This window comes from Danio rerio, chromosome 19 (assembly GCF_049306965.1).
Source record: "Danio rerio strain Tuebingen ecotype United States chromosome 19, GRCz12tu, whole genome shotgun sequence".
Classification (NCBI taxonomy): Eukaryota; Metazoa; Chordata; class Actinopteri; order Cypriniformes; family Danionidae; genus Danio; species Danio rerio.
Genome location: NC_133194.1, coordinates 36,178,496 through 36,201,612, shown reverse-complemented (window position 1 = coordinate 36,201,612; position 23,117 = coordinate 36,178,496). Strand labels below are relative to the sequence as shown.

The 23,117-nt window shown below is 38.6% G+C and overlaps 1 protein-coding gene across 50 annotated transcripts in view; it reads right to left on the bottom strand.

Annotated features, from left to right (window-relative positions):
- The window catches only part of runx1t1 (RUNX1 partner transcriptional co-repressor 1), a 233,066-nt gene that overhangs the window by 49,207 nt on the left and 160,742 nt on the right, over positions 1 to 23,117 (bottom strand). For 4 of the 50 annotated variants that reach the window (XM_068215192.2, XM_068215193.2, XM_068215194.2 and 1 more), the window contains exon 2: positions 18,884 to 19,015. In XM_068215192.2, the coding sequence (XP_068071293.1) occupies positions 18,884 to 19,015 (132 nt within the window). 50 annotated transcript variants of the gene reach the window in all.

The window sequence follows — 23,117 nt, the reverse complement described above, 5'->3', positions numbered from 1 at the left end:
GGAATTCGGTACCAATTGATACTGAAATTTTAAAAACGTCCATTTCCCGCTAACATTAACCCTGTTGAGCCCGTTCTTTAACACCACTGATATGCCGTTGTGTTCATGTGCTCAACAGAAATGACTGTGATTGGTCATAAAGGTGATCAGTTTACCAAACTCGCCGTTGTTGACTGTGTGTAATCACAGATACAGGGACACTGGAGTGTTTTAAAGCTGCGATGCAACAGCAGATTGCTCGTATGTCAGCTTATAGACAAACCAGCTGATCGACATGACTTTGAAACACTCCAGTGTCCCTGTACGTGCTTATGAGCGCTTAAATGTTAACAGAAATGGATGTTCTCAAAATTTCAGTATGAATTGGTACCGAATTCCAGTATCATGACAACCTTAACCTTACTATTTCTGCTTTTGATTTAGATTTTATTGTATGTTATAATGTTAAGATTTGTAAAGCTGTTTTGGAACATTAATAGTTGTGAAAAGTGCTATACAAGTAAACCTGACTTGAACTGAATATTGTGTAATATTGTGTGTGCAAACTAAAAATGTCTAAAATAACGAATAAAAACATTTGCTTACAAATAAAGCTGCAAAACTACAAAACTTGCACAAACATGAAAATTTTACAAAAACATTAAAAAATATTGTACAAAAAAGATGTTTTCATGCTAACAAAATTAGCTTTTATCATATAAATGATCAAATATCATAAGCTAAAAAAATATGTCTAAAATATAGTTCCTATACAAAAACACAGGTAACTATGGATTTTAATAAGAAACCAAGCAATGCTAAGTAACAATAAAAACCAAGGTACATGGTTTGTCTTGTTTTAGTAAGTAGTAGGGCTACACGATATTGAAAGGATCTAATATTGCGATATTTCATTTTTCCATGATAAGTAGTACAAAATGAATACAGGTTTATAATACAAAATGGGTTGAATCGCTCTATTTGATGGTTTTCTAGGGAGTCTAACTATTCAGGTAGACAAATTGAATAATCATAGTGTAAAAATGTTTTTTTTTTACTTTTTACTTTGTCTCATTTATAGTCCAAATATCAAAAAACAAAAATCTTAGAGCAAGTAAGAATATTGTTGTTTTAATCTTCAGAAGAAATAAGCCAAAATTAGTTTTTCTTTAAAAAAAGCCAATTTTCCTGCCAGTGGGTTGTGTTTTCGCTTTGGAATGTGTATATTTGAACACTAGAAATATCTATTTTGCAAGAAAACATTAGAAACAAGGCTAAAATTCATTTTCTTGCATAAATCATCCATATTCCATTAAAATACAGTAATTAAATAAAAGTCTGTTGTTCCTTGTTAACTATAATTCAGACTGGGCGATGCAATCTCGATGCAATCAAAAACTAGAGTCCATTAAACTGCATAACATTTTCTGCAGATCAATTTTTGGTTGCCAATCTCTAATATTAACACACTTTTATGTTTTTATTGTTGCACATTTCTGCCGTGTGATTAGCTCTTAGATCAATAAAGAGTAAAAAAAAGTCTAGAGTTTATCATTGTATCGCGATTCGGTATAATATCGTTTATCGGCCTAGCCCTAATTCAGACTCAACACTGCATATCTTGTGATGTCATGATTGTGGATGCACACATTGAGATATCAATGTTGAAACTAATTATTGTGCAGACCTATTAAGTAGATTAACACATGAGAAATATGATCATCTATAATTAAGTGCACTGAAAACACTTCATACAAAATACCTGCTACTAACAGAAACGGCTTGTTGGAGTATCAAAACCATTACAAACTAAAAAATTCCAGTGAATGTATATTGCATGAACACGCAAAGAAAAGCTACAAAAATACAGGAGCTCAGCCATGCTTTCATATTACCCAAGAGAATGACCTTTATCTCATTAAAGTAGCAAATTATTGCAAACTGAGAACATGCGTTAAAAACACACTGTACGAAAACACTCTTGCAAACAGAAAGAAATGCTATAAAACTACAGGCGGAGAGGAAGGAGCCAAGCTCTGCTCAGCACTGAGAGCTTCAGTCCCTGCCACAGATGGACGGCACTGTGTTTGGCACTCTGCCAGCGAGTGAACAGATTGTCCGTGGCGGCGGCCTGGAGGAACGGTAGCTCCAGTGCAGATGGGTGTCCGAAATAACCCAGTGTCAGTTCTGCTCAAGTGTCCCTGACCTGGCACACGCGCCTGCTTACAGCTGCTTCCTTCAGAGCTTCCCAGAACAATTCTACACATGCACACACAATTCGTAAACACGCACTTTGCACTAAGGCCAATGTTAACAAACACGTTTTGAGTGGTTATTTGAAAAGAACAAACTGGATCTATAACGCATGAACAAGACACTTTCTCGACATATCTCTCTAAAGCAAAGCACACATACGATTCGGATGCAAAAACCTCTTATTTCTATCATCTTTAAATCATTTATAGAGTTTCGGATGGCATTGTGTTTGTTGTATTCTGTATATGAAGAGTTTATATGCAAAAACCTCTAAATATCGTCTGAAATTATCCTCTAAAATGAGCAGTCTCCTGTGTTTATGTTCAGTATTGTCACTTGTATGGCAAAGAATAAGGCATGTTCCTGGTGTTTAACGTGAAATATCGCAACATACATGAAGAAGGCTGAGAAAAATATTCATTTTCGATAAATTTCATGTGGCATTTACAGGTTTTTGCATCTAAACTCTTCATAAACAGTATACAACAAACACAACACCAATCCAAAACTCCTGAAAGATTTAAAGATGATAAAAACCCCTCCAGAGCATTGCATCATTCAAGCTACAGTTTAAAAGGCCTCTCGGAGCCAAGCACACAGCCAAAAATGTTACACTTGCAAGTTTAGACACAAAACAGAAAGAGAAGTCGAGGCTGGGTAGATGGAAGAGGGGGAGTCGGAGAGGTGGGCACCAGACGGATTGCCTGGCAGAGAGGTAGTGGCCATGGCACACAGGAGAGCAGCAGTGCCAACAGAGCTTGTCTCACAACACCATCTGTGAAGAGCAGCACTGAGATCTCCCTGCAGCCTGCACACACACAGCACGCCAGCTGCCCTCTGCAACTCTCTCTCTCTCTCCTTTTCTTTCCTGCAGTCTGCTTTCTTTACATCCATGCTCCAGCACAGTGCTTTTTCTCAATCTATAACCGATCTCTGCTTCTCAAACAGGACTCAATATTCATGTAAAAAAGATTAAAGCTATTTTAGGGACAGTCAGGCTATTTCTATTGCACTGCTATCACAGAAAGCATTCAATTGCTCTTCATTTTACACCATTTAACACGATATGATGTCTAGTAGATGTAACCGAGATATTGAGATCTCATTTGTGACCTATTATGCATGGCAATTAAAAGTCTAGATGCATTTATTCATTGTTCTTTGTTATTTTTATTATTAATTTTAATCATTTAGAATTAATAAGACATCAATAAATCACAATTTATGTTGCAAAGAAAGTCATATTGTTTTTGCTGTGCAACTCCGAAACATAATAAAACATAAAAATCTGGAAAAAGACTGTTTGTGGCTACAGAATTTGAAGAAATGGTGTAAAATTATATTTGAAGCCCCCAAAACACATAGTTTTATGTATACATTGCATTGAAAATGAGTTCATTCATAATTGAAATGTTGTAAACAGTACTGATTTAAATACATGACCAAGTGTTGCCTTTGTGATTATCTTAGAAAGGCTTACTAAAAAGAACCACAATAATAATAATAATAATAATAATAATAATAATAATAATAATAATAATAATAATAATAATAATAATCATCATCATCATCATAATAAATAACTAATAATAATACATTTTTTATATATAAAATTCTTTTTTTGGGGACTTTTCACTTTTATTTGGATAAGAAAGTGGCGATTACAGACAGGAAAGAATTTGAAGCAGAAAGAGGAGTAAGGATCACCAAATGACCTCAAGCCGGGACTCAAACTCAGGTCACCGTGAGCGCCTCAGTGCTGTGTGTTGGCGCACTTAATCACTAGGCAATTGGCGTCGACATAATTTAATTTTCCAGCAATACTGTGTGCATATAATTATCTATACTGGAGTTGCACTCCAGGGAGACGCAGTGGCGCAGTAGGTAGGGCTGTCGCCTCATAGCAAGAAGGTCGCTGGGTCGAGCCTCGGCTCTGTCAATTGGCTTTTCTGTTTGGAGTTTGCATGTTCTCCCTGCTTTCGCATGAGTTTCCTCCGGGTGCTCCGGTTTCCCCCACAGTCCAAAGACATTTGGTACAGGTGAATTGGGTAGGTTAAATTGTCCATAGTGTATGTGTGTGAATAAGTGTATATGTGTTTCCCAATGATGGGTTGCAGCTGGAAGGGCGTCCGCTGCATAAAACAAATGCTGGATAATTTGGCGGTTTATTCCGCTGTGGCGACCCCAGATTAATAAAGGGACTAAGCCGAAAAGAAAATGAATGAATGAACGTAGTTGCGTTCCAGTTTAAAAATGTGAAAATATTAAATATAAAATATTAAATATTAAATAATATAAATATGAAATATTACAATTACACTTCTAGTTCAGCAACATTCCACTGCACAGGTAGAAATACCATCAGAAAAGGCATCAGCTGTATTTAAAAAACCTGTCAGTTAAGACCTCACATAGCCTAATCAACAAATCAAAGCAAGCATATAAAAAGAAGGCTGGTTTGCATTTGCTTCTTCCAAAAGTATTCAACAAAAGCAGTAAAAGTAGCTTTACATAGCCTCTATTTCAAGATATTTACATTTCCCTAACATGCACATTGACAGCTTCCCAATCTCACCTGGCATCATGGATGCTGGAGACAATCTGGCTATCACAGAATCCAGGTTGCTTTCCTTATTTCTGCCAAAGTCCCGGTAACCTTAGTCTCTTTGCGCCTTTCTGTGCTCTGCGTGGGGCACGGGGGTGGCACAGGAACCCCCGGGGCCCAAACACCAGGTCCGAGCGGGAGAGTGGAGCAGCCTGTCCTCCTGCTTTCAGAGCTTGAGAGAGACAGATGGAGACCTGCCTCTCGTTCTGCTCTGCTTCCAGGGATGCCCTGCACTAACGAGGGCACGTGTGGCCGCTGGGGCCTCGCGCTATCCTGAACACGCTTGTTCCCGGAGCCCGCAGACTGAGACAATGACAGCTAGAGCGCACCCAAACGCACACACGCGCTCTCCGCCTCCTCCTCTGACCCCTCCCAGTTGATGCGCGGCAGCCACACAAAACACAGCACGCGTGTATGAGAGCGAGAGAGAGGGAGAGGGAGAGTGCGAGCGAGTGAGAGAGAGAAAGAAGGGGCAGAAGTCGGACGGATGAATGGATGGATAAAACAATCAACAGTAGGTTGACTGATTAAATAGACAGGACAGCATATGAATGATATTAGACAGATAGAATGATTGAATAAAAGACAGGATTAGACAGAGAGAAAGGCAGGTTTATGCTTAGAATCTGTCCTCTCATATGCTTTGAATTAAGAGCACTGTTGCAAAAACAACCTTCTTCTGGTCAACCGGCCAATCTGAGTTCATTCACATCTGCTTCTGCTTATCCACATTCACTTTATGCTTTACTACAACATTCATATACGATTAAAACATTCAGATGTGTGTGTGTTTGTGATGTCAGGATGATCAAATTCAGCTGTCATAAATTCACTGTTTGGATGCTCGAATACTTTAGATTCTTGGAAAATAACGGTGTATGGTCATCCTGCTTGCATCAATCAGCATCCCTCCACAATCTTTTCTTTTTTTTTTTTGCAAGCAGCGGCGGGAACAACCTCATTAAAAGCAAGAAAAATCAATTTGGAGAGTCCAAACAAAGGCATGCATCTGCCTCTACTGCTGTGTTTTAAGTCTCTAGAGTGGCGCTCTCCCCCCACCCCCCGCGCTCGTTCTTTTTCTGCTCTCTTTCTCAGATTTGCTGTTTCTCCCTCTCCCCTCCCAGACTGCCATCACTGCATGTGATTAACATATGTCTGGGCTTTCAGCCCCTGTCAGCTTGAAGGCATTTCTCCCAGCCGCCTTAAACAGCAGATGAGCTCCATGTGGAGGAAACGCTCAGGAGAGAGAGGGAGAGAGCAAACGATGAGGATGAGGGGTGGAGAGATGAAGCTTTCCTCCTTGCACGTTTCGAGCCTCATCTTCTCTCTCTGCATCAGCCACCAACCTGTCTCTGCTCAATGGGGGTTGAACAGAGTGTGACTTTGAGATAAGAAAAAAAACATTTCAGTGCAGGTGGCAGTGAAATCTGCCATCTCAATCATCTCACAGAGATGGGTAATAATACAATACTAAGGATAATTGTACCTTAAATGTTCAATCATTGGCAAAAAAGAGAAAATTACTTCTTCTTTTTTTTATTCCTACTGGCACAGCGTCAAAAAAAGTTGATTTGTTTTAATTGCCAACGGTGGCATTCACTTGTAAATTACGAACATTACCAAATCTCCAACAATGCTGGATTTTCTCATTTGCTTTTTTCCTGCAGCTTTAAATACCGAAGTAAAATCCAGTACAGCTATCACAGTCCTAAAAAGGCAAATTGTACTGCAAAGGTATAAGAAAAACACTGCAAAACTGACAGAAGCTATTTCAAACAACTCGTGATTGACGCCTGCTGGAGCGTTTTCATAAAACAAACATAATTGAAACAATTTCAGGAGGATCACTTCTCTATGAGATAAAAAACACAACTTTTGCTGCATTTATATCCTGCCCTTTGGTGTGAGAGAAAAAGTCATTTCCACTTCCTTTTCGTCAGCACTTACACACCCTTATGTCCACTCAGCACAAAGCCAGATCTGTCAATTGCCTTCGCCTCCAAATGAGCACATTTCACAAAATTCGCTACATCTATGATTTTATTAAGAGGCAACACAGCAAACTAAATATTCAGGCTTTTCTGTGGCTCTCCTCTGTCCTCTCCCTACCCTTAAACCAATCTGACAACCCTTTCAGAGCCGGTGGGAAGTGAATATATTTCCAGCCCGGCTTGATAAAGGCCTGCTTTAAGAGTTGGCTGAATTAACAGACTGAAAGAGCAGGAATGAGACAATGCGAGATGAGGAAACTGGGAGCTGAAGGGATTCCACTTCTTTCTCATTCCAAGCACCAACAGTGCCAGATTTTTATTTTTTTCATGATAGGCTTAAGAGCTTCATGAAAAGCCAGTGAGCATACAGATACCTCTTCGACAGGGTCTTCACTTGCAAGTCGAACTGGGAAAGCGAGACAGAGTTGCACACATGCGGTGTCCCCACACACTCAGCCCCTTGACCTGTGTTGCAGGGTGACACCCGGGGAACAGTGTCTTTTGTGGTTCGCTGACACTGAAAAAAGGGACCAAATTAGTTTGCTTTTTCTTCTGCATTGTCTACTTCTCGACCCAACCCAAAGGGCTTGATTTTCCACACAGCTGGAAGCCATTAGAGCTCTCTGATGATCTGCTCGTATGCAGGGTGGCTGAGCTGCAGAGGCTGCAGTAAGACAGAAATAAAAAGCAGAGGGAAAAACGGATGGAGAGATCAGCCAGTATGTTGCTATCGCTCTGAAGAAACCCTAAAACTGTCTAATAAGAGGACACAAACCAGACTATAAATGTTTTTCAGCCATAAGACTGAAGAAACATTACTGCCGTAAACAGTGGAAACACTCAGTTAACATCATATTTAGGCAGTGTGATAGGAGTGCTTCTATTTCATCTCAGTGATAACAGCTCATCAATAAAGCCATACTAAAATTCTCACACAATTTTGATTACGTACCCTTATATACATTTCTGAAGAAAGAGCAAAATATGTCCCAGGAGCAACGTAATTTTGCAGTTTTTGTTTTCGCAAATCCACCAGAGGCCGATGTGTATGCTTTTTCAGATCTCTATTTTTTCCTCGCGAGTGCCATTTACGCCTGCCTTTCTCACGTAATTCCACCAGAGGTCGCTGTCGACTGACTTACTGACTGACTGACCGACCGAAACAATAAAGAGTTCAATTAGCAGGTAGGGATTCAACAATTAACCGGTTTCACTATCACACTTTATTTAGCTAAATTTAAGGGCTTCTTAAAACTGCGTTTCTTCATGGAACAAAATTGCTGCAACTGAAAGTTATGCCAACTGTGTGCTAGTTTAAAGTTCCGAGCTTGTACACAACATGCACACACACTGGATTAAAGGCTGATTTAAACTATGGCTAAGGCTATAACTGAGGTCAGTTCACATGTCGCGTCTTTTGTGCGCACAAGTTCGTTATTTCCAATAGAGGTGCACGGCTTGAGCGGCATATTCAGCCTGATCTCATGAGGAAACGCAAGTATTTTACGTTTTGTCAGTTTAGTGGCTAATTTGTACGAAAATGTACGGTTTTAAAAAAGAGGCGTATCACCCAACCCTGCCCTAAACCCAACCTTCATAGGGTGATGAGTAGGCCCACATGGAATCTGTGCGCGCAGATATCCGCAGATTTTTAACCCAAGAATGATTCTTTGATTGAGTCTGAATTTACTTGTGTAAATGTGTGTAAATGTATATTTACTCCATTTGTAAAGTAATTTTACTAATACTATTGTAATACAATAATAGTAATATTAAAATGTTGAAATGATTTATCTACAATACAGTTTATAAAGTAATATTTTCTGTCTTTTAGTAGAGATATTATATGAGAGTTGCGTGGTTTACCAAATAAGTGGAACTAATTGGATTTGCATTGTAAACGTAAAATTAAGGCTCAAGAGGTATTTTTTAATTGAATATATTACGTTTTAAGTCTAATAATCATTCCGCATACATCTGCAGATTTTTTTACCAAATTCCCTGCAGAAATAGCAAAAAATGTCCGCAGATTCTGTCTGGCCCTAGTGATAAGCAAATCGTACAAAACTGTACAAATTAGATTGCATGAATTCATACTAATTACCCACTAAATCAAAAAGTTACAAATTGCCATGAGATTGCATTGGCATATTGGCGTGCAAGTGGCATGATACGCTTACGATTTCCAGGCGCACCAGGTTGGAAAAATGCCCCGAGCACACTGCAAGTCACGTGACAAGAACTGACCGGTCAGCTTCATACTTTGCATGGAATTTCTATTCCAAAGAGTAACAACATAATACAAAAAGAAACAATTTTAAAATATAGTCGATCAAATGTGGCTAACAGACAGAGGTTCAGAACTAATATGTAGCTTAGATTTACACTAGACAAATACTTTTTTACATTAGACAATATATTCTTATTTTTATTTATTTACTTGTTTGTTTATTCAGAGTTATGTCATTTATTTTTACTTAAGTATTTTCACAAAAGGATTACTTAGGTTTAAATGCCAAAAAGAGATATCCAAAAAGAGAGAGAGAAGTTGAGTATTGTTTGTTTTTATTATTATTTTGTTCTGCATTATTTGGTTACTGAGCAGCAATAAGTAACACTTTTAACTACTGTATAAGGAGTTTTCATGTGATTTTCTAAACTAGTAATGTTTTAAAATGATTGAATGCATAATAATCATGATAACCGTGATTATTCCTCAGATAATCATTGCATCCCTATTAGCAAGTTACTCAAATTAAAATACTGTAAATTACAGTATTAGTTTTCTGCTATTTCTTGTATTTAAGTGCATTGTTGCTGGTTTCTATATCTTGTTTGAATCTGTTTAGCTACCTAAGTGTTGTGGGTTTACATGAAAAAAGAAAAGAGAAAAATCTGAAGTGTGTGTGTGTATGTGTGTGTGTCCAGTCCTGAGCCATCTGTCCGTTCTGCTGTCCCTGAGTCCCAGAGCAAGCTGTGGCTGAGGGCCGGGGCCAGATCTGTGTTCTTGCAGCTATTCATGACTTTCCCACTCCACCTTTTCAGCATGACAGCGACACACAGTGCACGCCAATCAAACCCAACAACGGTCACCAAGTCCAAAGAGACCCACCCCCCCACCATCTCGCCCTCTGTGACGGCAAAATGATCCTGCTCTCCAGTCTGTATAATGAATGCAAGTATCATTTGAATGTGTAGCTCACACTAGAAAGTGGCACCCGCAGTTGTGCTGATTCATGAAAAGCATGTCGTCAGTGTCAGCCCCCTCATTTGGACCGGAGCCAGACTCAGCTCTCAGCCCAATTCAGCCACCGTCTGACAGCTGAGTCGCTTTTCCTCTCTGTGGAAAACAGAGCATGTTTCATCAGGCTGAGGAGTTTGATGTTATTTTGAAGTCTGTTTAATCTCATGAATAACACAGAGGGGACTTGAAGGTAAAGATGCCAACATGGCTCATCCTTTTGTGTTTGCACACTAGGTGGTGCTAGTAATACATACTTCAGATATTACATCTACACACACACACACACACACCTCTACAGAGTGACAGATTCATTGTGTCTGGTTCTGCATTTAGGCAACAAACAAAAACACCTACGTCTCATTTCTAAATCCTTATCACCAGACATTCAGTTTTCGAGGTCCAGATGTGCACTGACAGATTCTCTAGCAAACGCTGAGAAGAGAGAGAAAAAAAAGATGTTTCTGCTTTAGAGTGTTTTTGTCAACTTTCTCAAAAGTGAGGATGCCAGCTGTCCCGGCTTATGTTTAGATTATGTAATGCAAACATATTGGAAAAAAGGGGACAAAAGCTGAATCTTCTCAGTTCTGTTCTTACTTTCGGTATCCTCATGTGACTAACACAAAGAGAGAGAGAGAGAGAGAGAGAGAGAGAGAGAGAGAGAGAGAGAGAGAGAGAGAGAGAGAGCAAAACAAAACAGGAGGAATCTGTCAGTGGGACCGGAGCTGGCTGAGTGAGAGATCGAGCCCAACAGGAACCAGTCGTTCCTGGCCCAGCCCTTCTCCACACAATGGCCTTTAGAATGGAAGGAACCACGGGCCCGGCAGAGATAGCCCACTGTCAGGAACCAGAACGGACAGGGCCCGGCCTCCTCTGGCAGGATGTCGCTGCTGCGGGACTGCACAGCCCCGATATCCCATGTTCACACACTCTTCCCCCCACTGGCAGGCCGGGATGTTTTGCTCCTCAGGTAATTGAAGTCGGAAGCCCTGAGGGCGGGCGAGCTCACGGCCTGACCTCCACTGTCCTGGTCGAAAGGCTGGTTCTGCTATCAGGCTTCCGCAAGCCACGACTGGGGCATCAACAAGCTGCAGTTATCTGCCTCTCACTTTTGCCCTTCTCGAGGAACACCCAGAAGGCAAATTAACAGAAGATTTCCACAGAAATCGAATGCCAGTCATTCAAGAAGTTTAAAATACATGCTCCTTCCACTTGTGCAATCCTTTATTGAAGACGCAGATTATCTAATGAAAACTCACAATCTCACTATTCTGAAGAGCACAGAAAAAGATATTTGGAAAAATGTTGCAACTGTAATAAAAATAAAAATAAATATATATAAATATTGTTAGAGGTGTGAATGGTCTCACGGTTTGGTTTTGTTATGATTATCATGCCATCGTTTTGGTTCATTTCGATATCTCGGTGCATCACGGTGCATTGACGATGCTTTCCTTAAACAATTTTATATTTTACTTCACAGCACAACAATTCTTGTATTAAAATTTATATATTTAGATTTATATATTATTTGTAAAAAAATGTTGTCCTTTAATACAAACAGTTGAATATATGAACTGTACCTTTGAAAAACTCAAGTACATGCACAGAACAACATGAGCATTTATAGCAAATAAACAAATGAAAGTATCTCGCTCGCTTTCTGAGCGTTATCGAGCAGGTGGTTAAACGCCTATGATTGGTCACATGCTCAACAGAAAGAGCTGCGATTGGCTCTAATGCTCTGCTGTTGTTCACTGATGAGTGATGCTGAGAAACGGAAATATATTATGCGCATTACTAAGTAGGATAAACTTTGGTTACACTTTATTTTGATGGTCAGTTAGTTGAGTTTAAATTACATTGCAACTAATTGTCACTAGATTATAAATAGATTTTTAGGTTGGGGTAAGAATTGGGATTAGGGTTAGTGTAAATTGAAATGTACTAGCAAAGTTTCTTATAGTAAGTTAAATGTCTGTTTAGCAGCAGTCTACTCATACTCAATTGGACAATTAAGATAAAGTGTTACCTAAGCTTTTTATTTGATAAAAACAGATGCTCTAAAACTATGTGGGAACACTTTTACTGAACAAATTCCAGTATGCGCATTAAAAAAAGTCATGTGATTTTGAAATGAGAGATCGTATGATAATATAAATATGTGTGAATAGACAAACCCCAGGCTGAGCACGCTGTAAAACATCTGAAATGTTGTTTTGGTCACTTTAAAATGACTCAACCATCTCAGTATTAGTGTTATTATATTATTAATGACCTCCAGAATCAAAAGCATCTGTGCTGACACCGTCTGACACCTTCAGAAGCCACCGCGCGTTCACTGCGTGTCAGGATTACCTTCTGATTCGCAAGTCATTTATTAAATAAAGAAAAGATTTACGCAGCTTCTCCTACCGCACCAAATTCCATTTTTACTTTTGCTAATTGACGCCAATTAATCAGAAATTGACCATTTTATTCTATTTGACTCGTTGGATGGATACAGTGCTTTAGACGCACACATTTTATTGACATAAGCATGAGCAAATGATGAACACAATTCAATTTTTAATTCAATTTAACTCCATTTCCCCACGAAACAATGTGACAATCCTCCATTCACAGATGTAAGGATAGAGGAAATCCATGAAAAGCCACTTATTTCTGTCTTTTAAACAATACACAGTCCCTTGAGAAGGAGCTGAGGCATGGGTTTCACAAACGTCCAGACTCTATACTTTAAGATTAGGAGAAAACACGGGCAGCGTGCTCATGAAATATTCAGTAGCCCTGGAGAGGTGAGGACAGACGGAGCTGCGATTCTGTGGCACACTGACCCCAGGTGTCCTGGGCAGACCCCGAGCATCCCTCTGGTCAGCGCTGCTCTACTTCAGCACACCTCTGACCAGAAGTACCGCCAGCAGCCCGCTGCAGTTACCATGACAACGGGCACTGCAGATATGTTGTGAGGTGAGCAGCCTGTCAACCTGCAGAGGAGCTTTTGTGTGTGTACTACATGCTAAATAAAGTTACCGCCACTACTAGAACGAGAGAGAGAAAAAAAAGAGAGCAACAGATACAGAGGAAATAAAAAGAGAAACTCATTGCTATTAATAAAATATACGGCAAGCAGCGCAGCAGTGGATGAGTTATGCTCGGACTCGCTTGAATCAAAAGCCGTCTCATGTCGAAGCCGTAAAACTAAAACAGTTCTCTGACATATGTATGCTATTAACATCACTTGTCCATTGCTCAGAAAGCCTCTCAGCTGCTAAATCAAACCCACAGATGGCATAAAGACTGAGACTGGAGAGGAGAGAGGCGGCTAAACAACTGCTGCACTCCGTTCTGAGGATACAAAGCCAGGGATATAGCATAAACACAACTTGAAAACACAATGAAAAGTCAGTTCTCTCATTATAGGCAGTTACTGGGTTGTGTATAGACTCCCAAATAATTTAGTGACTGAAAGTTTCCCTCAATTTTACCAGAAGCTGAATCTGTGGATAACAAACAAACAAACAAACAAAAAGATCAGTATGCAAGTATTTTATATTTTCACTCTGGAGCCCAACAGCCAAAAATCTATAACGGTAAGGCAGTAAACAAAGACATGTGCAAAGTGAATTGTAAGTAGCATCAACACAACCACACTATGTTAAACTGAAAAATAAAAAAACAACAATGCCTTCGCACACTGTGAAACTCAAGAGATCAAGATGCAGAGAGCAGATCAATGGCTCTGTCAGGCACTCCGGAGTCAGAGTCTGAAATGAATGGCATACACAGAGGCTGGCGTCTTTACGAGAGTCACATCTGCGAGAATGAGGACAGCGGGAGTTAATCGAACTCTCTATAGCCTACAGTCACACGCTTCTACAACAAATGCTACATTTATACCACAAACATTTAGTTCTACTGAAATATTTTATGCGGGTTGGGAGAATCACACTAATAAAAAAAAAAGTTTTGTTTTTATTTATACACCATTTTGAAAGATGTAAAGAGAAACAATGGTCCCAACATATTTCCTAAATACATGTTTAATTTCTATAGCCTCTGAGAATCCAAAAAGAGCCAGATATTGATAAATATTTGTATGTTGTAGTTATGATTGAATTGCCTGTTGTTACACTTATGAAATAGTTTGATAAGAAGCGGGAAATGTTCATGCGCTATCAAAAAGAGACACATATTGATAAATAATGTTATGCAGACCCCCTAGTTTTTCACGCTTTTTTCCATGATAAAAATGATGATTTTGTGGCGGTAATTCCCAGAAATTTGCAATAAAAAAATAATTATATATAGCCCATATATATCTTACCATAAAAGATAGCCTACTATGTTAGATATGCAATCTGACAAAATGACAATGACACATCACAAAATTAAAGTTTCTTTATTTTGGTCAGACAAGATCTAAAACAGTTGTAAATGGTAGGGATTAATCTTAAGGAAAGTTGTATAACTCATTTTTATGTCACTCATTAGACATGTGTTAGGGCTTCCCCTACCATTATATACCTAAAACACGGATTGCTGTTAAACTCTTTACAGGAAAGCATTTTCTCTCATCAATGGCGGGAAAAGTTAAACGAAGACGTTGGGTTTCATGATTAACATCACAAATAATATCCTTAAATTAAGCCAAATCCAACGGCTGTCATTTTTGAACCAATCTCCATCATTGTAAGCTGCTTGCTTTTCTGTCTGTTGCATTACTCACACTTTTTTTGCGATCTGAAGCACGTCAAACGCACAAAATGGTCCATTTGCACCACAGGATTTCTAAACGCATCTTTGCATTGCCTTCATGTGTAAATCACTCGCGCTTCATCCGCGTCTGCTTACTGCACACACAGGCAGAAAACAATTCCATGTGATGTAATGATTGTGAGGGCGCAAGTGTGAGTGTCATTTTTCAAGAGACACTCAAATACATCCCGTGTGCTGCTTAAATGAACATAATAAACTTAAATGAATATAATTTGATTATATGAATTTAGAACTAAATTATATATTTAGAATTTGATGTTTTAAGAGATTATTTAAATTTTTTGCGATTATTTTGCTTTTTATTAAGAATTTTGCAAGATCACAAAAATTTGAGACCTTTTTGTTGATTTTGAGTTGGATTCAATGATCGTGGAATCGCGAGAAACTAGGGGGTCTGGTTATGATAGCTGTTTTAACATAAAGTTATGATTGAATTGCCTGTTGTTACACTTAGGAAATAGTTTGACAAGAACCAGAAAATATTCATGGGCCAATGACACGACCACATTGAAATAGCCTATTACGTATAAGATTACAGCCTGTATTATCCATAAACAGGGGATCTGATTATAACATTATTCCAGAGCTCATCATAAATAAGGTTAGTGATTATGGGCGAACAAGCACAGCTTGCAATAGTGAAATAACACGCACATTAAAACATGATACTACAGTATATGATGCCTCCGAATGTGCCGCTGTTCAGACCATCTCCTTCTGTTTCATTTCTCTTTTTCTTCCCTCAGCTCTTCCTGCTTCTATATTTTGTGGCATCTGGCACAGCGACTCTACGTCTGTTCAATCGTTCTGTGCTCCTCTCTCAATCCTCCCTCTCTCCTGTCTCTTAGTGTGTTGCCTGATCTCCTCCTCCCTCTGGTTTCCTCTGCTCGGTGCTGATATTGTCCTGGCCCACAGCCCTGCCCATCAATCTCGAGCTTGTGGCATTGATGAACACAGGAAGGCTCCACCCTTACAAATGTCTGTGAAAAGTTTATTCCATCCAGTCCTTCTGTCTTTATCCTCATCATTCCTTGTGTCCTGTGAACATCTCGCCCTGAGGTTAGTTGTGGACACGGCCTCTTGTATTTTCCTTCATTTTGCTCAGATTCCGTCAGATCAATGGTTCGCTCTCTCAGGGAGCTGAAGTGTGTCCAATAATCATGTTGATCTGGAATTCTCATTCCATTTCACTGTCCGCTCGTCATCGACCCAGTGCGCTACCTATAATCCACTCTTTGGCTTAACTCCATTTTCATCTCATCTCGTCTCATAGCAAATTCCCAGAGGCCCTCTGCTTGTGTTAGGGGGAGAAAAAAAAATCACTTTTCTCTTCATGGTCCCGGATAACCCGCCACCCTCCCTCTGCGATCGACACCCACCTCCACCACCCTCCTCCCAGTATGTGGATAAATAATTGAAAACAAGTGCAGGGATTTGCCAGACTGTAAGCTTCCTTTCATATGTTAATTACTCACAAACAGTTGTTTTGAATAAAGGCATTTTCTCCGCTCTCCTCCTTTTTGGGCTCCAAATCCTGCGTGGAGAAAAATGCGGTGCCAATCGCAGATAAATCCAACTCTCTGTTTATAGCACAAATCCATCTTGTGCACACACACACACAGAGGTGCCTAGAGCGCTCAGCTGATGCAAGGGGCCTTTTAAGAGAGTCGTGTTTGGCGTGGAGTGACAGGGAGCACCAGACGGGAGCCAAAAGTGAGATCTGAATAAGCATGCTGTGCGTGCATGCTCTCTAATCAGCCACCGACTTTTCCGTTTACGCTGTCATTAAAAGCAATAGCCTGAGGCTGTGCATGACAAATCATCTCTTTGGCAATAAGTGCTCGGGGAGGCTGAGTCCAGAAGGACCCCCTTGTCAGTGATGAGTGCTGTCTTCCCCGCTGCATGCGATGATGGTGCTGAATCACCCCAGGATCTATCTGGACACCACGTTAAAAATAGGAATGGATCACAATAGTTAAGTTGTCAAAGAGCCCAGCCAACAAGTTTTGTGTTTAATAGACATCTAAATGTAGACAGCTTGGCTAAAGCAAGGCTAAACTTGGGCTTTCAGTGAAAATCAACCCAAAACAAATAGTTAAATAGACTGTTTAGACAGACCTTATATGTGTAGTCATTCATATCTGTTTATGTGATGTCTAGTCTAGTTTTGGCCTGTTCTTAGATGCCTATTAGATTTTCACTGACAGGCCAAATTTAGCCAAGGTGACTATGTTTAGACATCTATTAGACATCTTTTAAAAACTAAAAGTACTTGCTGGAAGTGTACTACTAGTTGAATCGTAAGGTCTATCTTTCTTTGATCATTTTTATTCAGGGGTTTTCAATCCTGGTCCTCGTGACCATCCTACAATGCTTATTTTGCATGTCTCTCTTGTTTACCACAATTGATTTGAATAAATAGATGTTGGAAAAGTGCTCCAAGAAGGAACTGTGTTCCGATCGACATGTTTCCTACACAATTTACTTCATAAAAAAAAAGATTTGCTCTACACCACTGTTTGCAGCATTTTCAATTATACCAGAACCGTGAAGGGATATTTCACCGTAATCATGTGATTAGCATAGAAGTCGCGTCTTGCTTATGTTACCCTTTGAATTGAACATGCCTTCAAAATAGAATAATGGCAAAATATCCCATGCTGTCCACTTCGCAGGGCACTTACAGATAAATAGAAAAAATATCTGAAGCAGTAAGAAAAACATACAAAATGAATAACAAGAGGTCTTGAGGATCATCATTGAGAACAACAGATTTTAACAAACAATGGTAATTTTATTTGCAGGCTGTGCTTTAACCATTAGTATGCACATGTTTAATCACATCAGGCGAAAATGAAATCTACTTGTAGAGGGCTTCTCAAAGGAATGACTGGCACAAAAATAGTACAGTACACAAAAATCTTAAAAATTACATTTAAATGTTCCTAGAGTATGTTTGGAGTTTAGTAAAAAAGCATTTTCCTCCTTTTGCCTTATATTATGGAATTAAATGCAAAGCTTTATCATGTTAGAAACAATTCCATCTCTATTTTTAAAAACATTTTGAAGTCTTACCTAGAAGAATCATGTAAATTTTAATTCGTGATATATTTTATGTATGTCAGATTTTGAATCTGAAACTTTTTGTGCTGCCACTTTGGCAAAGACTCCCTGGTAAAAGAGATGCATATCTCAATGAGAAATTCCTGGTAAAATAAAGGATAAATTAAAAAAAATAGTAACAAAACACAAAAGTTCAACAGGTGAGTAAACGTTTAAAGAATAAAATGTTGCGTGAAGACCATTCACTCCAACAGATATCCCTCTGATTAGTCCTTTTAAAAATATATAATTTTGCACATCACTACCAAAAATAATTCAAGGTATCTAAGTGAGGATTTAGACCGTGACCTGACCAATGCAAATCCTAGATACGATTAGGTCTCTGGAGGATGGAAATGTTTGGAATTAAGTATCTCAGGGTGAATGAAACCATGACAAGCTCCTAATCCCTCTACTGAGATGGCACGCTACAGCGCACACAACTGCAACACAATTTAACCATCAAGGTGGCTTCAATGGCGCTAGGCATGGGATAATAACCGTTTTCAAAGTATTTCGCGGTTTGGAAAAAGCAAGGTTTTAAAACCAACAAAACTTTCTGTTGTACTGTTCCTACAGTATATGTATGATTTTTTTTCTCGTTCTTTTGTTTTGTTTTGTTTTGTTTTTTAGGGTAACAGTATGTCAAGCAGAAACGAGACATCCAAAGATGCCGTTTTAAAGAGTAAACAGTTTTTGAAACTAACGAAGACAGACAGAAGTCAATGCTTGATTTGAATTCTTTAGCCTGACATGTTTTCTGCTCCAAAATATTTAATATGTTTCTCAAAATAAAATATATATTGTGAAAATATTGTGTTCAAAGAGGGAAAAAGTTTCTGTTTTTTACCCAGACATTTAAAATGACATATTTTAAAGAAGCAATCACAATACTGTGATCCGTGATAATTTTATCCAAGGTTATCATACCGTCAGATGATACCGTCAGGCCTGCATATACCATGCCTAAACGGCACACATCGCCAAGCCATTTTTGACGCATAAACCCTCTTTCATTTGACTGTAGCAGCATCTCCCATATGGTGCCGGGAGGAGGCGGGGCTGAAGGGAGACGGCGAGAGAGACAGAAAGGAAGAACAGTTAAAATTCGCAAACATAAAATTGCAGCTGCACCATTATATTTGATCCCAGTGCAGCTGTGAATTATTATGTGGACAATTTAATACTGCCAAAGAGGAAATAGCAGATTAAGATCATATCTTTGCATCGCTGCCAAAGTGTGTGCACGTTTCTGAGCCCCGAGCCTCTGTGAAGAGGATGGGTTCTTGAAGACGCGTCTCCTTTCATGTGCCAACGAGACGTCTTTCTCATTTTCCCTGTTGGTAAGGTACACGGTGAGGTGTAGACAAGGCGGCACTTACAGGGATGAGCTGTTCACATTTCACTCAAGCGGCCCCGAACGGCCTGCGAGCCAGTAATTTGTCCAGTCACCGGGGGAACATTAAAACCAGACCAAAATAATTCTTTACAGTTACGGAAAAAGTGAAGAGAAGAAGAAAAACAGTCGCATGCACACATCTTTCCCCTGAAAAGTTATTACATTTTGTGAATGGTATGGAGTAATGGCAAGCATATGTGGCGCTGCACTCGGAGCGGTAGTCAAGGCTAGGCTAATCGTGCTAGCAGGACTGGGAACCCTTGACACATAACGGATACTTGTTACTGGAGAATAGCTTACAAAACCAGATGTTGATAAAGACACATTAAGACAGATGGGAAAGCAATTACTGGCACACACAACTGTCCTGAAACAACTTAAAACATTTCTGACCTTATAAGGCAAGATGGATTTATGCGCTCTGCCATTTTATTGCTCCACGAGACCCCTTCCCTTTTAGAGAGGGGTCTTTATTTTGCCATAGCTGCACCATTCGCCGCAACGTGCAGCTATTTAAAACACTGGCGCTGAAGTGTATTTTGAAAGAAATGAATCAGAGAGCGACCACAGCACAATGAAATACCACACAGAGCCATTGCGATCTATTCGTACCCATTTATGAGCTTGGATACATTCATCAGTAATTTCTTTATTTTTTGCCAAACTGAAAGACGCCAAAGATCCCTACTTCATAATCATGGAATTAAAAGTCCTCAAAGTCAACATAAAATGCTATTCGCAAAATATGTGGCATAGAAAATACAAAAAGGAACAACATAAATAAATAATTTAATAGTTTAGATGTAATTTAATTAATAAATTAATTAAATAAATAAATAAATAAATAAATAAATAAATAAATAAATAAATATTTTTTTTTAAATAAAAAACAAAATTTAGGTTATTTATTTATAATAAATAAATAACAGTAGATCTTCAACAATCTCTAATTTGCTATGGACTACTGGTTAAGGTTAATAAATTACATGCAACCACTTGGCGATGTCTGCTAAAAAAACAAATTATTCCACATTAGGGCTCGCAAAATTTCTAAATCCCTGGTAGCCCTTTGGTAGGCACTCTTCAGTTTTTGATAGCCCAAATAAATATTTATGTAGCCTAAATAGAAATTACATCATTTATTTAATAGAAAAAAAAAACATTTATAAATATATATGTATGTATACATTAGACAGGCCTCATTATGTAATACTGCTTGTTTTCGAACCCAAAAAAAAAACGTCCTATTAAACTGTACAGTTCTGGACAATTCCGAGTAAGAAGTCAATGCATGTTTTTGATTTTTCATCCCTGGATAAATTTCAGGTTTTTTAGAACCTTAGATACTTTGTTGAAGTCATTATTTGGTGCTGAGGAAATGAAACATCTTGGCATGTGAAAGCTAACGAGACTAAGGATGCACTGATATGAATGTTTGGGCCGATATCGTTAACCGATAATTCTTTAGATTTGGAGGTTGATAACCGATATATAGGCCAATAAATACAAATATTTAAAAATGTTACAGTTTTATAGTGTGCAACTGCTTTTTTTTTAAAACTTCATAAAATTTTGATCTGATCTTATGAACTGAACAGCAAAAAAGCAATAATTTCAAAATTGCAAGGTGATTATATAGACCTATATTCACAGTTTCACATAATTCAGCATGCCAAAAATAAATTAGTTTCATTTCTTCACATAGCAAATTAATATTGCAACTTCACATAGCAACTTGACTGTTGCATAAAAATAATAGGCTAAATTAATGGAATTTAATTAACAAAGTTAAATAAATATATTATAAGTAAAATGAAAATGAAAGAACATGCAAGCAAAGCGAAGTCAGATTGGCCTCAGAGTCAAATTTTGATACAACACCTTAGCATTGAGCACAGACTTTATGACAGTGCATAATAAAAAGACAGAAAGTGGAAGAGGGTTGAGAAGCCCCATGCTGGATTCAGTGACAGGCACACCTCTCCCCCTGCTGCTGTGAAGGTGTAACATGTGTGCGCAGTGACAGATATCATGTGTGCATGGTATATTCAATACGAATATGCCGATCAAACATACTACAATCTTACATCAACAACACATGGCAAGCAACGCATTGATAATAACAAATATTCATATTAGATTACAAACAACCCAACGAGTTGTTTAGCACTGCTATCTCTGAGTGAATGACGGGTATTTGTGTGATTCAGTGCCACACATTGAAACACTGCAATATTTTAGAGGTAATTGATTAAATTGTGGCTCTTCTCAAGTAAAAATGTGGATTTGTTGCTGCTGTATTAGCAGTACAGCACACACATAATTATCATATTTTGGAGTTGATGTAAAGACATTAAAATGTATTTTTACGCCCACTAAGATCGCCCATCAGTCGGTTGGAGATTTCCGTAGCCCGATTAGAAAACGCAAAGCCCTGGGAAGTCGGGCTAGTGGATTTTGCAAGCCTGCACGTTTTGATGATAGATTATGAAGAAAAATACAATCAATGTTGAGTTACAACAAGTTATATTGATTAAAGAATCATTTGTCTGTAAATACTGATTTTATGTTGACACGTTTTAAATGTAAAGGCAAACTGATCAGAATAATCCATTTCAATATTTACCCATATCAGATATTGTTTGATATTACAGAATTTAGAAAGACTTTACAATAAGGTTGTATTCATTAATGTTAGTAAATGCATTTTTAAGTGCTTAATTTAACCATTTTAGTGCATTATTTTAGTCTATACATAATTATAATAATACACAATTATAATATATGTCATAAAAAAACTATTATTAAACATTTGTCCATAATCCCAGGTCTTAAGAGGCTATGCCAAGCATATTAAGGCTAATGATCCGCAAATACACGGCACAAATTGAAGTCTCTTTTGTCTTGACCCTCTCAACTAAGACCTTATTGATCCATAAAGATCTGCTCCACAAATACCTCACATGAGTCACGTATAAACCAGGAGAGCTATACATCATTTTGCTGAACTTGATCTGGTTTGTTAATCTTTAGTATCTCAACTCTGAGGGATCTGAAAAGTGCCTCACATGTCAGAGGTCTGTGGCAGCTGAGGGCATTGCCCATCTGTGGGTTCATTCTGTGGTCATATGCGTGCAGTGGAGCCGTGCTGCTAATGGCGGAAGTCCTGAGTGACCAGGAATGGCTTCTGGCAGGGTGAATTCCTTCCCAGCTGTTTAAAAAAAACACGCTCGCATCCATATGGCCATAAACAGGATCTGAGACAAGGTTCATTCTCATTTCGCAGCTTCTAGGAAGACTGCATACAAGAGTCTTATCAGAGGAACCTTCTTTCTAGCACTGACACAATAACCAAGGTTTACTGTGATTAGAAAAAGTCAAGGTTTTAAAACTGCTTAAATTTTCTGTCATACCATTCCTCCAGTATATGTATGTGTTTTTTGGTCTATCCATGATACACCAACATTTAAACATGCTCTAGATCTGAACAGTGCAGTGGATTACTTTATATCCACAGAAAAGCAAGAAATACAAAGATGCATTTTTTAAGTTGTACAGAAATCTGTTTTTGAAACTAAACTTGTTCATGCTTTTATCACCAGCAGAATGGATTACTGTAATGCACTCCTCACTGGCCTTCCTAAAAAAGACAGTTGCAGCTCATCCACAACGCTGCGGCCAGGATTCTAACAAGAAACAGAAAACATCACACCTGTCCTCAGGTCTTTACACTGGCTACCCGTTACATTCAGAATAGATGTTAAA